General features: G+C 40.4%; 1 protein-coding gene across 10 annotated transcripts in view; it reads right to left on the bottom strand.

Moving 5' to 3' along the window:
* The window catches only part of madd (MAP-kinase activating death domain), a 52549-nt gene that overhangs the window by 35328 nt on the left and 3587 nt on the right, over window positions 1-13634 (bottom strand). For all 10 annotated transcript variants that reach the window (XM_042417886.1, XM_042417837.1, XM_042417812.1 and 7 more), the window contains exons 2-7: window positions 8377-8594; window positions 6547-7188; window positions 3024-3327; window positions 1341-1472; window positions 428-541; window positions 189-269 (exon numbers count right to left, since the gene is read on the bottom strand). In XM_042417886.1, the coding sequence (XP_042273820.1) occupies window positions 189-269; window positions 428-541; window positions 1341-1472; window positions 3024-3327; window positions 6547-7188; window positions 8377-8435 (1332 nt within the window). In that variant the 5' untranslated portion in view covers window positions 8436-8594. The remainder of the gene's footprint in view (window positions 1-188; window positions 270-427; window positions 542-1340; window positions 1473-3023; window positions 3328-6546; window positions 7189-8376; window positions 8595-13634) is intronic.

The following is a 13634-nucleotide window of genomic DNA, read 5'->3' as shown; positions in this document are numbered from 1 at the left end:
TATATAGGAGTAAAATCACGTAACAGTCTTAAGAAGTACCTGGATTCCAGAAATGTCTCTGCAAATGTCTTATATGTACCAGTATTCTCACTGGTTTTGGGCAGAGCCCTGACTGACTCAGCAGAATCAGAAAATGTTACACTGATAAAAATCTATGAGGCCAAAATCAGACGTATCACATACAGTACCTGCTTCAGATGTTTCTTAAGCTCGCCGGCTTCAGGCTCTGGAAGAGGTGGTAGAATCTCTGCATTGGTGGGTGCTATAACCTGCAGATAAAAAAAACCAGTCAATTATACTCTAAATTTATTTGAAAATCTAATTATACAAAAATACATGTCCCTCCAATAGCATACCAATTAGCCTTGATCTGTAAATTTAATCTGGACATCTGGAAACAGGCAGAACACCGTGTTGATGTACTGACCTTGCTGCTGTCAAGGTCCACAAGCCACAGATCATCTGGCATTTTGAAATCAGATTTGTAGAGGAAGAAGCTAGCTGGCACACCTATAATGTAGGGAGTGGGGGCAAGAAGGAGCTGTGCAGAGGAAAAAAAACAGAACAATCAGTCACAATTTGATGTTGCCTCAACAGAAAACATTTTCAGTTAAAAATAGCATGCGTATGGCGCTCCGGGAGCCTGATGGTTAAAAAACATAACGCATAACTGCGACATCCATGGATCAATTCCAGCTGGGGGACCGTCATTGCACATCATACCCTTCTCTCTTTCCCTAAGTTTCCTGTCTCTCTACACTACATGAATTTCCACTGACCTGTTTTTATTTGTGCATAAAAAACCTGATTGGAAACAACAGAAATTCAAAAAAGTCAGAAAGTCTCAAAATGTTTTTACGCTTGGCTGAGGTGGAAAAAGTATATCGATAAAAACAAAACATGAAAAAATGCAGTGGAGTGGAGACTTAATGAATACATCATGATGTAAAACAAAGAAACAAACAAATGCCATATTTCCATCATGTTTTCCACATGGTTTTCCATCATTTGAGGTTTGACTGTTGACGCTCTTTGTAATTACATCGTCCCATTTGTTGGTTTGCAATTGGTTTAATGGCACCAGACTGGAGAATATATTAGAGACGACAAATGATTATCTTGATGATGCCAACTCCAAATATTCGCATAACAGTGGTGGATGGAAACTGATTAATTCGCATTTTCTTTTGCTAATTTTCTCTAAATGTGGTTACAATTTCCATTTAATATGGATGGAAACTTGGCTGCCATAACCCCCAAACCCCACAAAAACATCTTTACTGCTTGGTAAAATTAAAGATAAACACATAAATCATCTAATGACCAATGATGAGTTTTACCTGTTCAGCTGAGGCCATGCATGTCGGCAGTAAGGGGATGACGGGGAACATGTACTCCAGAGGGTAGATCATGGCCACAAAGGCCATTACACTCATAGACAAAGCGTTGTAATCTCTGGATTGAAGAATAACCTGAGAAAAGAGAAAAAAACATAAAACATGACTGAAAAACACAACAGACATAAAGTACATAGATATAAAAACTACAAAGGTTTATGTTCATAAAAACTGGTGGGTGTTTATACAGTCGCATTTAAATAGACGGACGGTTGGACAAATAATGGTTTGTTACAACACCAGAGCAAGAAGTCTGAGCTACACATATTTCCTCTTTTTGACCATAAGATAAAAAAGGTGTGAAGACGATTTTACCTTGGATTCATAACAGCAATATTAAAAACTGACTTTTATGAAAAATTCATTCGGCAGCATTGAGTGCTCGACAGGAAGTGACTCTCAGCTTCTCAGTCATTCTGCCTTTTAGGCAGCACTTAGTTCAGCCCGACTGAATTTAATGATGTATTGAATTCTTCTTCAAAAGCCTAAAATGAACGAATACAAGACGTGACGGCAGCATCTCCCATAAGTTGAGGATTTATTCGCTGTGATGTATAAAGTGCGGGTGGTCCGCAGACAACGGCAAAGTCATGATGTAACTAATAACTGCTCATGGATGCACTATTAAATCTGACTTTCTAAATCGATCTACATTTTAAAATGCAGTTCCACACAGACGTTGACAAAATGAGGGGGGGGGGGGGGGGGGGGGGGGGGTATGTTAACACTGAGATTGACAAAAAAAACTGAAAAACAGGAGAATGGCCTGCAGATGTGAGCCTCAGATTTGATTGTGGGATCACTGTAAATTAGTCTGTGTATCAATTATAGCTGCAACAATTAGTCAATGAATCAGTTAGTCAATCAATTGGCAACTCTTTTGATAATAATCGTTATTTTTTAAGCAAAAATGCTAAATTTTTGCTGGTTTCAGCTTCTCCAATGAGATGATTTAATGCTTTTCTTGCTTTTCAAACATGATGGTGATCTGATTTTCTTTGGGTTGTGGACTGTTGATCAAACACAACAATCTATTGAGAAAAAAATCTAGAAATTCATCAGAAATGACAATAATTGTTAGTTGCATCCTTAGTATCGATGTCACTGTAAACTAAGAGCAACAACAGAACACTACACCAGCAGCAGCCAAACAAGGATTCAGTTACATCCCTGCTAATGCTTCTAGTGTTAAAGATAAGAGAGACAGAGATGAAGAGTCTTTCCTCTCAGTCATACAGTGAGTGCGCTATATGCAGGCTCCTTTTTTACCCATCATGCTTTATCCACATCTCACTGAAATGGCATCAGTGAGACTATATCAAACAGAAAATGCCGGGTGAAGGTCACTCAGGGTATTTCTCAAGAGATCTCAAGTTTTTTGTCCAGGCGGGGACACGCAGCTGCACTCCAAAAGAACCCATTGACCAACCACAATATACTAAATATAGTTTTGCTTCCCCTTGAAACAATCACTTCAGCCTTAAATAAAATCCCAAAGGTGATTTGGTTGCAATCTAAAGCCGAACACACTGCTCCTCTTCCTGCTTTTTTTAAAAAACAGTAAGGAAAACAAAGAAATAAGCCTCGGCGATGATCGATAAGAGACGTTTCACATCCTGTGCTTACCTTGTGCTCTAGCAGGACACAGCTGAGAACCTGCAGACAGGCGTCCACACCCAGCAGCTCTAAGGGCAGGTGGAGGGGGAAGTCGACCATGGAGAAGCGGGAGTTGTCAGGCAGTGCAAAGGTGAGAGGCCGTTTGAGTTCGTGGGGAAGCATTTCCACATCCACGCGCCTCTGACCCGCCACTGGCACAGGTGAACGCAGCAACCGGTACACCCAGGATTCAATCTCCCGCAGGTCTGCCAGCAGCTGGCTGCCTTTCTCTTCCACCGACAGCGCCCCGGTGAACACTCGCCACATGGTGTCCCTGAAGAGGATATGAACAGGTGTACAGTCAGACCTCTCGTTAAACAACAGTTTTTCCTTTATATTAACAATTAACTTGTCATTTTATCGTTTAATCTATGAAAAGGTGAAAAAATAGTGAAAATGCCTTATAAAAACAGAGCAGTAAAAGCAATAATTCCTCAACTATGAGAAGCTGGAACAAGTGAACGTCTGGATTTTTAGCTTGATAACAATTAAACAATAAATCTATTAAAGTAGAAAAATTTGAGTATTTTGTTAATTGACAGTTCGAGCACTAGCTGAGGAGGCTCAAAGGATCTAAATGAAACACACCACAAATAGTCCATATTGTGATATAAATACCAACATAAGAGACAACAGGACTGAAGTCTTAAGACTAAAATTATTACAAGTTTCTACAGTGATGATGGGGCTTCAACTGATAAATCTTAAAAATATTTTTTTGCGATTAATCATTTAGTCCATAACGTTTAAGGAAATAGTTAGAAAATATAATAAATTTACAATCATATAAAACAGAGAAAAGCAGCAAATGATCACATTTGAGGAACAGGAAGCAGATTCATGTTTAAATAACAAACAATCAATTATTAAAATTGTTGCCAATTCATCATCTATCAATGAACTAACTGGTAAATCAACTAATCATTTCAGCTTTTACACTACACTGTATAAAAACATAAAAACATACTGCCATTATATACAGTGACCCTTTTATGAAGGCCTTGTTTGTACATCTATAATTTAAAAGGTTTAATCAGTTTCTCAGTGAAATGCAGCATATGCTAAGCTTTACTAATAACATTTATTGACGTCAGTTAACAGTAATTTTGGGGTTAAACATTAAACTAAATCATTTGCTCATTTTATTTCTGTAAACTGCTTCCATGAGGCCTCGGCAAACACCCAGTGTAATCAGTAATATGATGAGCAAACGAGACCGAAACACAGGAGAGGCTCTTCAGTAATTGTCGAAATATTGATGTGAAAACCCTCCACTCTACACACACATGGTGCCATTAAACCCCTTTCTAGAGTGTATACTTAATGTGTGTGTGTGTGTGTGTGGCAAGGAGGGAGACAAATCATTAGTCCTTTGGAGCCCTCCCACCAACTGCAGCTGCTACCCGAAGGCAGCCAGAGACCTCAATCTGTCAGCGCCGCCGCAGCGCAAAACGCTCGCAGCCATTATGCCAGTGCTCTCCTCCTACTGTGTCATTGCCACACCACATTTCAACCGACCATGTCAGAAAAAAAAAATTATTCTTAGGTCTGGTGTGCTCAGCCTCTGGGTTGGATGGCTTTTTTGAGGTTGTCACATAAGCCATAATTCTTTAGTGATGATATGTGAACAGACTGCACAGTTTTTTTTTGTTTTTTTATTATTTAAAGAGGAAAAATAACAAGGTATGAGATTAACTGTGCATTAGACATTCCTACATTCCCTTGTAGTGATAAAGGGGGGAAACGCTGCACTGGATTTACAGCTATAAATAGATGACTGTGAAGAAAACATGTGCACCTTGAGAGAAAAACCAACATTCAATCATACCGGGCCTACGCCAGCGTGAAGTGACAGCCTAATTAACACTTTGTCACTCCAAAATTGCAATCTATTGTGTCACCCATGGCAACGATGTAACCTAAAGAGCGCTGCAAATACTGCCACATCACGATAAAATGTCACATTAAAATTGTAACAATAAAAACAATATTTACTGCAGCTTGACTAAAAATATGAATCAAGCATGCCTGGTGGTTAAATTAAGAAATATGTTTACCTCTTTACATCACGTCTAGTAAGAAAAAATAATGTTGAATGTGCTAAATACACCATCTACCTCCTGCATGCAGATTTTAATTTGAAGATTTACAATAGCTTCACTCTTTGCATAAGTTAAAAGCAGCTCATGTATTTTCAGCATATCCAACTAAACTCTCAACACCATCTTTTTTTAGTAACATATCTAACATGGCTCTATAACATTTAATTAAATATTGATGTCATACAATTCAGTCAAAACAAACCGGATGAAACTCATTGTGGATATTTCGGTTGCCATTATTTATCATTAAGGTGGAGTGTGACAGCATAAAGCGTACTGTGAAAACATGACATGAGCTGCAGATGGCCTGCAGAACTGCACGGAGCCACAGACAAAGGCTCTTGTATTTATTCTGTAATACAAACATACACATAACAGGTGGACAATAAGAGAAGCAGATGGCGGAGGATAGAAGCGGTAAGAAACACTGTTAAAGCAACACATTTATGCTCACTGTTTGCAAATTTTCCTTGCCTTGAAAATTCAATTTTAAAGCAATTTAAGCGTTGGAGGATTTTAATCTAATGTATCCGCCCTGTGTTTTAGTGGTCAGTAACTAGCGTGCGATGCAATATCAGCATAAATGCAATGATGCTATTCAGCTACTTACAGATGAGGTCTGGTAATACCAAATTTATTTTCTAGTGTTTTCAAGTTGTACTATTTATTAATTCAAAAGAATTTATAGCTGTGCATCTACAGATTTGTCACTGAACTACTGCTTTTAACGAGACTAAACCTCCCCCTTACCTCCTAAAGGCTGCAAAGTTAATTACATCCAATAATACACTACAGAGGTGTTGAGGGAATGAACGATGTACTGAAGGTTTTAAAGGTGTGTGAGTAAATGCCATGGGTTCATTAAAATCAAAGGTTTTATCCCCTTGGTAATATGAATGTACTCAGCTAATTTCATGGAAATCTTACTATTGATTTTGAGATCAAAGTTGACATTTAGCCCAAAGGTGGCGAAACAAAAAATGTCATGGTGTGTCAAAAAATAGAAATCATCTGGCAAGTGTGAATATACTCGACAATTTCATCACAATCTGTCATCAGATTCTGGCATTTCTGATGTACAAAGTCTGTTTTCGTGGTGCCCCTGGGACCCTGGCTGAGGATTAAGTGGTTGTTGTACATCTGGTTAACCGCCACACCTCCGATAAAGAGCAGCAAACAGCCGCTTCCCCAAGGTTTACTATGGGAACCATCTGGGACACCATTTACACCTTTTAAACATCTGGCTAGAATGAGTCTAAACCCACCTGCAGATGTGGTTTGAACAATCTGATTTGATGCATTTTCACTTAGCTTTTGTAAGATGGGATAGCTGTCTGATCTGAGGCGGAGTGAATGAAATCACATAAGCTGTAAGATATTAAAAGCCTCACCTCTGGGTGGCGCGGGGGAGCCCGGCACGCTGTGTTAGCCTCTGACTGCAGCAGTCCACCAGCCTCTTGAGAATATATAGGCATTCCCTAAAGGTGGAGAAGAAGGGGTAGTGGCTGAGTATGCACAGCGAGGTCAGCGTGCTGTTGCGGTTCCTGGCTGCCATCTTAGCCGCGCTTCGTCTGTGCTGCGGGGATTTTCCGGCGTTCGGCTCGGCACCCGGTTGTCCGGTTTCTTCTCCAGAGGCAGGCTGGGGCGCTGACTCGGCGTTGTTAGGCGGCGCTAACGTGGAAGCCGGGCCTCCGCCGCTGCCGTCGAGCCCCTCGCTCGTGGTTTCCGCCCCTTGTGCTGCTGTCTCTGTGTGACTGCTCTTGTCCCCGCGGGTACGGTGATGCCCTCGCTGAAAAGAGCGGTAGAAGTTGACGCAGATTCCATAGCGAGTGATTCCTGAGTCCTTGTCGGTCAGAGTGAAAACAAATGAGGAGTCGTCACGCAGGCTGACCCTACGCTGGCGTATGCTCAGGCAGCCCTCTGGTTGGCAGAAGAACACCACGTCTGGTGGGAGTGGAAAGTCGTGGTGGTCTTCCAGTGGGTAGCGGCGGAGGAGCTGTGGGGTCTGAGCCACACTATCACTACTTGGTTGCCTGGAAAGAGGATGGACAAACATTTGTTCTGTTTTAAAGCAACACAGACAAAGCTAAACATATTAAATAATAACCAGTAATACACAGTTATCTATCCAAGATGTCTGTCTGTATATTGTAGTGCTGCCCTCTCATTGTCTAACTCATATCTATTTATATCCACATGTAAAAAAACAGTTTAGAAATCAATTAGAAACAGTATTTAAGTGATTAGTGAAGCATTTCATAAAAAGGAGCGATAAAAACCTTCATTTGATACACAATTTACAACGCAGAGGCTGACAAAGCCATGACAGTAGTCTGGTGGTTACAGAGGCAAATATTCTATTCAAATCCAAGAACGGGCCTGAGTTGACCCCCCGGCAGGCCTGAGCATCGGGGAAATTTTATTTATTAATTTTTTATGTATTTTAAGATGTTTTCTAAACTTAAATGTGTTATACAAGTAGCGTAGCTCCTGTAAGGAATATCTCAGGGCATAGCAAGCGTGTGGTTGAGAACGACACAGAGAGAGAGAGCGTGTGTGTGACGGTGAAAATGGCAACCGGGGCAGGAAGTCTGAGGTCTGAAGCTGTGAACACTGCATCGTGTGTACAGTTCACAACAGTACTGTACAACTCCTCAAGGCCCAAGCCAAGTTCCTGTATCTTGCTCGCCACCCAGTTGAAGTAAAGGGGGTTAGCCCCGAAGCTAGCGACGACTTAGGCCCACGTTCACTTAAGGTGGTCTCCTTTAAAGTGGACTAGCTATTCACGTTAGTCACGATCTCAACCGCTCTTCTGAGTTTTGTGGAAACCCCGACACCAGACAGTTTTCTCCTGTGGCTGCTGTGCTTCAAACAATGAGCTATTATGCTTCATTATGCATGCTCCATCATATGGGAGTAACTGCTGGAACGACTCAAAACCACCAATTTTGAAGTGTTAATGAAGTTAATTAACTCTTGAAACCATCAAATGTCAAGACTGGAGTTTTCCAAAAATGCCAAGTCACAGCAAGCAATTAAGACACATTCAGACCAACAACAGAAATGTGACAAAACCATGTAAAATGGTTTTAATGAGTGGGTGAATTAATGTAATTATGTGTTGGTTTTGAAAATAATATGTACAGCCTCCCCTATGACTGAGCTGACTGCAACATTCCTTTAAACCAAAACTGTTACCTGAAGCTACATTATGTTCTTACCTTGCTCCGACCACCACCAAGTAGTCGAGAAGGCGAGGGCACATTTTCTTTTTCTCCATCTTGGATTGACCACGTCCTGTGTGTCACGGCATCCAGGATATATTTTCCCTCTTAAGTCACTGGTGGCTTTCCATTACAATTTGGAAATTTCGGATATAGAGGTGAAACGCAGCTCCTTGGTTGTCATCATGATGCTTCAAAAACAGACTAAGTCAGACCTGTAACACAAAAAAAAAACATTACAAAAACATGGATTAATGTTTTAGATCATGCGTTTCTATGGCCACAATGAAATAAACAAGAGTACAAATCAGTGAGAAACAGTGTGGGGATGCAAAATGGGTAAATACAGTCTACTAAATGAAACACTGATGACTAGGATACATGTATTTGTCTTGTACCGTTCGGTACAGGATGTTCAGTTCGGTAAGCGACTTCCTTAGTTCGGTATGCTCTGTGACCCAAACAATTACTGTCAAAATAGTTAAATAATCCACTTACTCCGATGTGGATGTATGCTAGCCAGCTTAGCCAAGTTAGCCTGGTTACCCTGGTCACCGATGCTCATGTAACGTCACTGCTGTCGTAATGACAAACAAGAGACCTGAGCTGGACAATCCTCCTATGACATTGACTGCCTTCCAGGAGAGACCGGCTAAAAATATGTGTTGTTATCCTCATATTTAATGATACTGCGGATTCCCCATCCCCCTCTCTCTGTGATGATAGGCTTTTCACTCCGCCTTTGATTGAAGCTGTTCAGAACAAAACACATTTGATTTCCAATGTGGTCGGATAACACGTCGTTAAGAACCTGTTCTGAGGAACCATAAATCGAGTTTCAGCATCACAGAAAGCAACAGCCATCAGCCAGGTGTCCTTGCAAGAAACAGGAAGGTTGTTTTCCTCCACTGCAGCACAACTCAACTGTTTCAGTAACAGTTACAGCCAATGAGCCATTGTTGGATGTTTACATTTTTTAAAGTAGGAGACCAAAATGTTATTCTCTACCTTTCATTTTCTCTGCTGTATTGAAAACCGTGACTCCAAAATAAAGGCACATATCGAACCGTAAAGTTTGTGTACCGTTACCACCCTACTGGTGACTGTGGTGAACCCAATTATACAGCAAACCACATGCTTTTTTGCAGGTCACTAAATTGGGTTACATATGGTATCATGATGTTGTTTTATGCACTAAAATTCAACTCGAGTTGGCAATAAAGATCCTGATTACATCTCTGCTTTTGAGCTGATTCTCAAAAGTGAATGTTTTAGAGTGTCTTCTTACTAAAAAGGCACTGTTGTTTCACTGGAAATTTCATTGCAATGTCACGGTTGCATTTTTTTGTTTAATTACAGGAATAGAAAGACATTAACAACGCTGTCTAGTTGATGCTGAGAAATTCCCTTTTATGGTGTGATCGGCTCCACCAGAAAGGGTAAACTGAAGACGATAAGACAAAGCACGAGGAGAACAAAAGATGTCGAACATGACAAGTCGACACCAGCATCTTTAGCATGCCACATTATCCACGTTTTACCAGTTACCATACTAACATGAGATGATTAAACAACCACACTAAACTCAAAAATGCTTGATACATTCCTGTAAATTCCCTAAAAACCTATTTTCTCAATCACTTCCTACACAAACACAAAACTTTATGTATAAGTTAAAACAGGTTTGGTTATTTCACATGAGATATGTCTATATTTCTGTTTTTGTCCTTTCTTTTTCTTACTGGTTTGAAGTGGCCGGGGCTCAGGGGGAAAAAAAAGGTGATAGGTGATGTCACGTACTTCCATCCACCAATCAGGATTTAGTAACATTTGTAGGGCTGAATGATTTTGAATAAAAATACCTAATTGTGATTATTTAGACTGATATTGCAATTGCAATATGGTTTGTGATATGAGAGGGAATGATAACTTTTATATCATTATTCTTATTTTTTTATTGAAAAAACATATTAAAATGATTATGGTGGGATTTTTGCAGGGATCTGTACCAAACAATGATGCTATTTTAAGTACGATACGATGTGTAGGCCAGGACATCTCTGCAGCACGACAATATTTCATTTATAAAAAGGTATTTTGACACACGTTTCACCTTTAATGACTATTTCACCTCCTGTGATTTGAAAACTGCAGGAGGTCATATTGCAATTTGGATAAAAATTTTGATTAGTTGTTCAGCCTTAAACCTTCGAATAAAATGAGACAGTTGATGGTTTGTTTGGTCACTCTTAATCAAATCTGAGTTTTTGACTGTTTAATTATTCATTACATAATTCTAACTTTGCTGTTTGTTGCTTACTGAGTCAAGAATATATAATGTTATAGAGAAATACTTTCAAATTCAAAGGCTTTAACTGTTTGACAGTGTTTTTTTTTGGTGACTATTTCAGCTGGTTGTTTTTGTAGCAGGATGAAGACTTTTCAGTGGGAGGCTCGCTGATATAGTAAGCAGCTTAGGGGCCTTGATGGAGTAAGCACCCTTCAAAGCTTGTACTATTTCCCTCACAGCCCTAGGACTAACAGGTAACCCGAAGGTCTACAGAAAGCTATTCCCCACCCACCATGGACACACTTACAGCTCCAGTTCAATATAATATGACGGTCAGAATGCCACAAGATTATGTAATCCTAAAGTTATGAAATCCACACAGCGGTATTTGAGTTTATCACATGCGACATGAACAAAATGTGCACAAATTAACAGCTCTACAAACCTATTATTAACACTGTTGCTTTATCAGCTCAAATGATTTGTGCTCTGGTCGTTCTCTTGGAAAGGCCTTGACTATTCATAAGCCACTCAATTTGAAAAACAAACAAAGCAGGAGGAGGTAGGGATTATGTTAGGTTAAGCTCTTAAGAATTTGGCCTAAGATTATACCCAGAAATACTATTATTTCCACATTCCCACAGATATTTCCTGTCATATCATTAGCTTCGGTAATGTCATGTGATACGTTACTGATCCACATGAGGAACTTGCCTCTCCTGCACACAATGAGGTCAGAGGTCAAGATCACACTCGATCTGCTTCATGTACACTTGTTTGTTAATTAGTTACTGTTTATACCATTGTGTTTTACATTACAGTGACACAGACGGCATCAAAAAAGAACAACATTTTCATATTCAGAGATCTTAATGTTGCTGCGGTGCATTTTAAGATTACAGTCGGTGTCTCTGCCTCTTCTACAACACATTTATCCCAGCATGATTGTTAAACATTCTTATAAAATGGCGGCTCTACAGAGGAGCCCCTGCCTCTTTGATTATGAGCGACTGACTCCAAAACCTGACTGTTAACTACTGACGCTTCAGACAGCTGAAAACCAAATGTGATGTACGTTATATTACATCAGTCGCACTGAAGCTGAGACAATGAGAAGAAAAAAATAAGTCACAAGCCCACATCAGCAACTTCAACACATATATGGGGGGAAAAAAACAACAACTTGACCATGCTGCAGTGACAGGACCTATCTAGACCAGAGTGTCATGGTGAACAGCATTTACTCTAACACCAACACATGGCACATGAGGCTATGCAACACGAAAACTCCACCCTGAAACACAAACACTCTGAACCCAGAGCAATTTTTCAGTGTCTCTTGAAGGATGTTGTCCCTGCACTGATAAGCTAATGGGACTACAATTCAGACTGGTTCATACCATCTATGCATTTCAATTCAAAAAGCTGAGTAACCCAGGAAGAAAAGGACTAGGCCGTGTTTTCTACTAGAAAACGTTTAAAACGGCCAGTTCACAAGCACGATCCAGGGGTAATTTGTGCAAATTCTGTGCAATTGTTCCTGTTTCATGATGGTCCGTCAGACATGATTGTGGTCTGGCTGCATTGTTACTGTGTCATGCTTCCTGTGCAGTGTCGATGTCCACTTAACGCATTTCAGAGGCAACACAAAGGCGTAGTATGCAGGGTTTGTCAGTTGCTGTTTAAAAACACAGCATTCAAAGATGGTCCCTCAAGCAAGATGAGAGCATGAGCGAGCGACAGCGAGAGAAAGAGAAAGAGAGAGAGAGAGAGGGCCCTTTCACACTTACTTCGTTTGGTCCGGACTTTTAGACTTTTCAAACCAAACAGCCAAATCTTGGTTCGACAAACAGCAATAGAAGGCTACGCACCGGATTGACAGCACGCCTACATCAGATGCGTACCCGTCTACAAACCAATCAATGTCAAGTTAAGGGAAACACAGACACGTAGGTGATGTCAACAGGACATAGGTATGTCATGTAAAGTTCTTTAGCACGCTCGCATGATTGCAATGTGAAACCAAAACTAATCAGATCAAATGTATACAATGTAACAAAAACATGAACCTTGGTTCGGACTTTCAGATGTGAAAAGGCCCAGAGAGAGAGCAGCAGTGGTCAAGCCAGCTAGAGAGTGAATGAAGAGAGGGAGCGGCGGTAGCGAGAACAAAGCAGTGAATCAGATAAATTAAACATTATTTTCCGATCGTTTCACAGCACTTATGTTCTGAAGCGTAAGTCAACACGCCAACATCTCCTCACAACCCTGTGGGAAGGTGCCGCATTGCTGGATTTGGTGTGAATGCAGAGCTTTATCCTGTCCGTTGTGGCCTCTCTGCTCTGTTCTGTGTGTATGTGTGTGTGTTTGGAGTTCAGCCCCGCCCTCGGTTAAACAGACACAGACGTGTTCTCTTTATACATCTATGACACAGACAGAGAGCAGAAGAGAGAGACGGAGACAGCGATGTAAAGCGGTTGCTATGTTTTTTATAGAGTCCCGACTTCACACCCTGCACGCTGTTATTGGCTGGGGGCTACACACCCCAGTGTTTCCCCTGTATTCATTCTGCAGCGGCGGTGCGCCTCTCTCTCTCCCTTTCTAGCACCCAAAAATACCTTTCATCAACACCCACTGGTTTCTTTTTATGTTGAAAGTGATATCAGCAGAAATAAAGACATTGTATTGTTCATCTATATTGAGAAAAATAGGTTAGCTATATTAATATTAGAACCATAACATTTTGTGTGATGTGATTAACACATGAAATGTATAATTTAATATAATTGTATGCCATTTGTGAACAAATATTGACATTTAACAAATGAATTTTCTGCTTCAGAGATGTGAACTCATCTGGCAAAATCAGACCAGGCACACAGATAAATGGGCTGCATTGAAGTCATGAGTGGGACTACAGTCAAACATCCTAATACAAAGGCTATCATTAACCCCTGCAGCCACG

This window comes from Thunnus maccoyii, chromosome 1 (genome assembly GCF_910596095.1).
Source record: "Thunnus maccoyii chromosome 1, fThuMac1.1, whole genome shotgun sequence".
NCBI lineage: Eukaryota > Metazoa > Chordata > Actinopteri > Scombriformes > Scombridae > Thunnus > Thunnus maccoyii.
The sequence above is the reverse complement of the archived record's forward strand: the minus strand, read 5'-3'. Positions and strand labels throughout refer to the sequence as shown.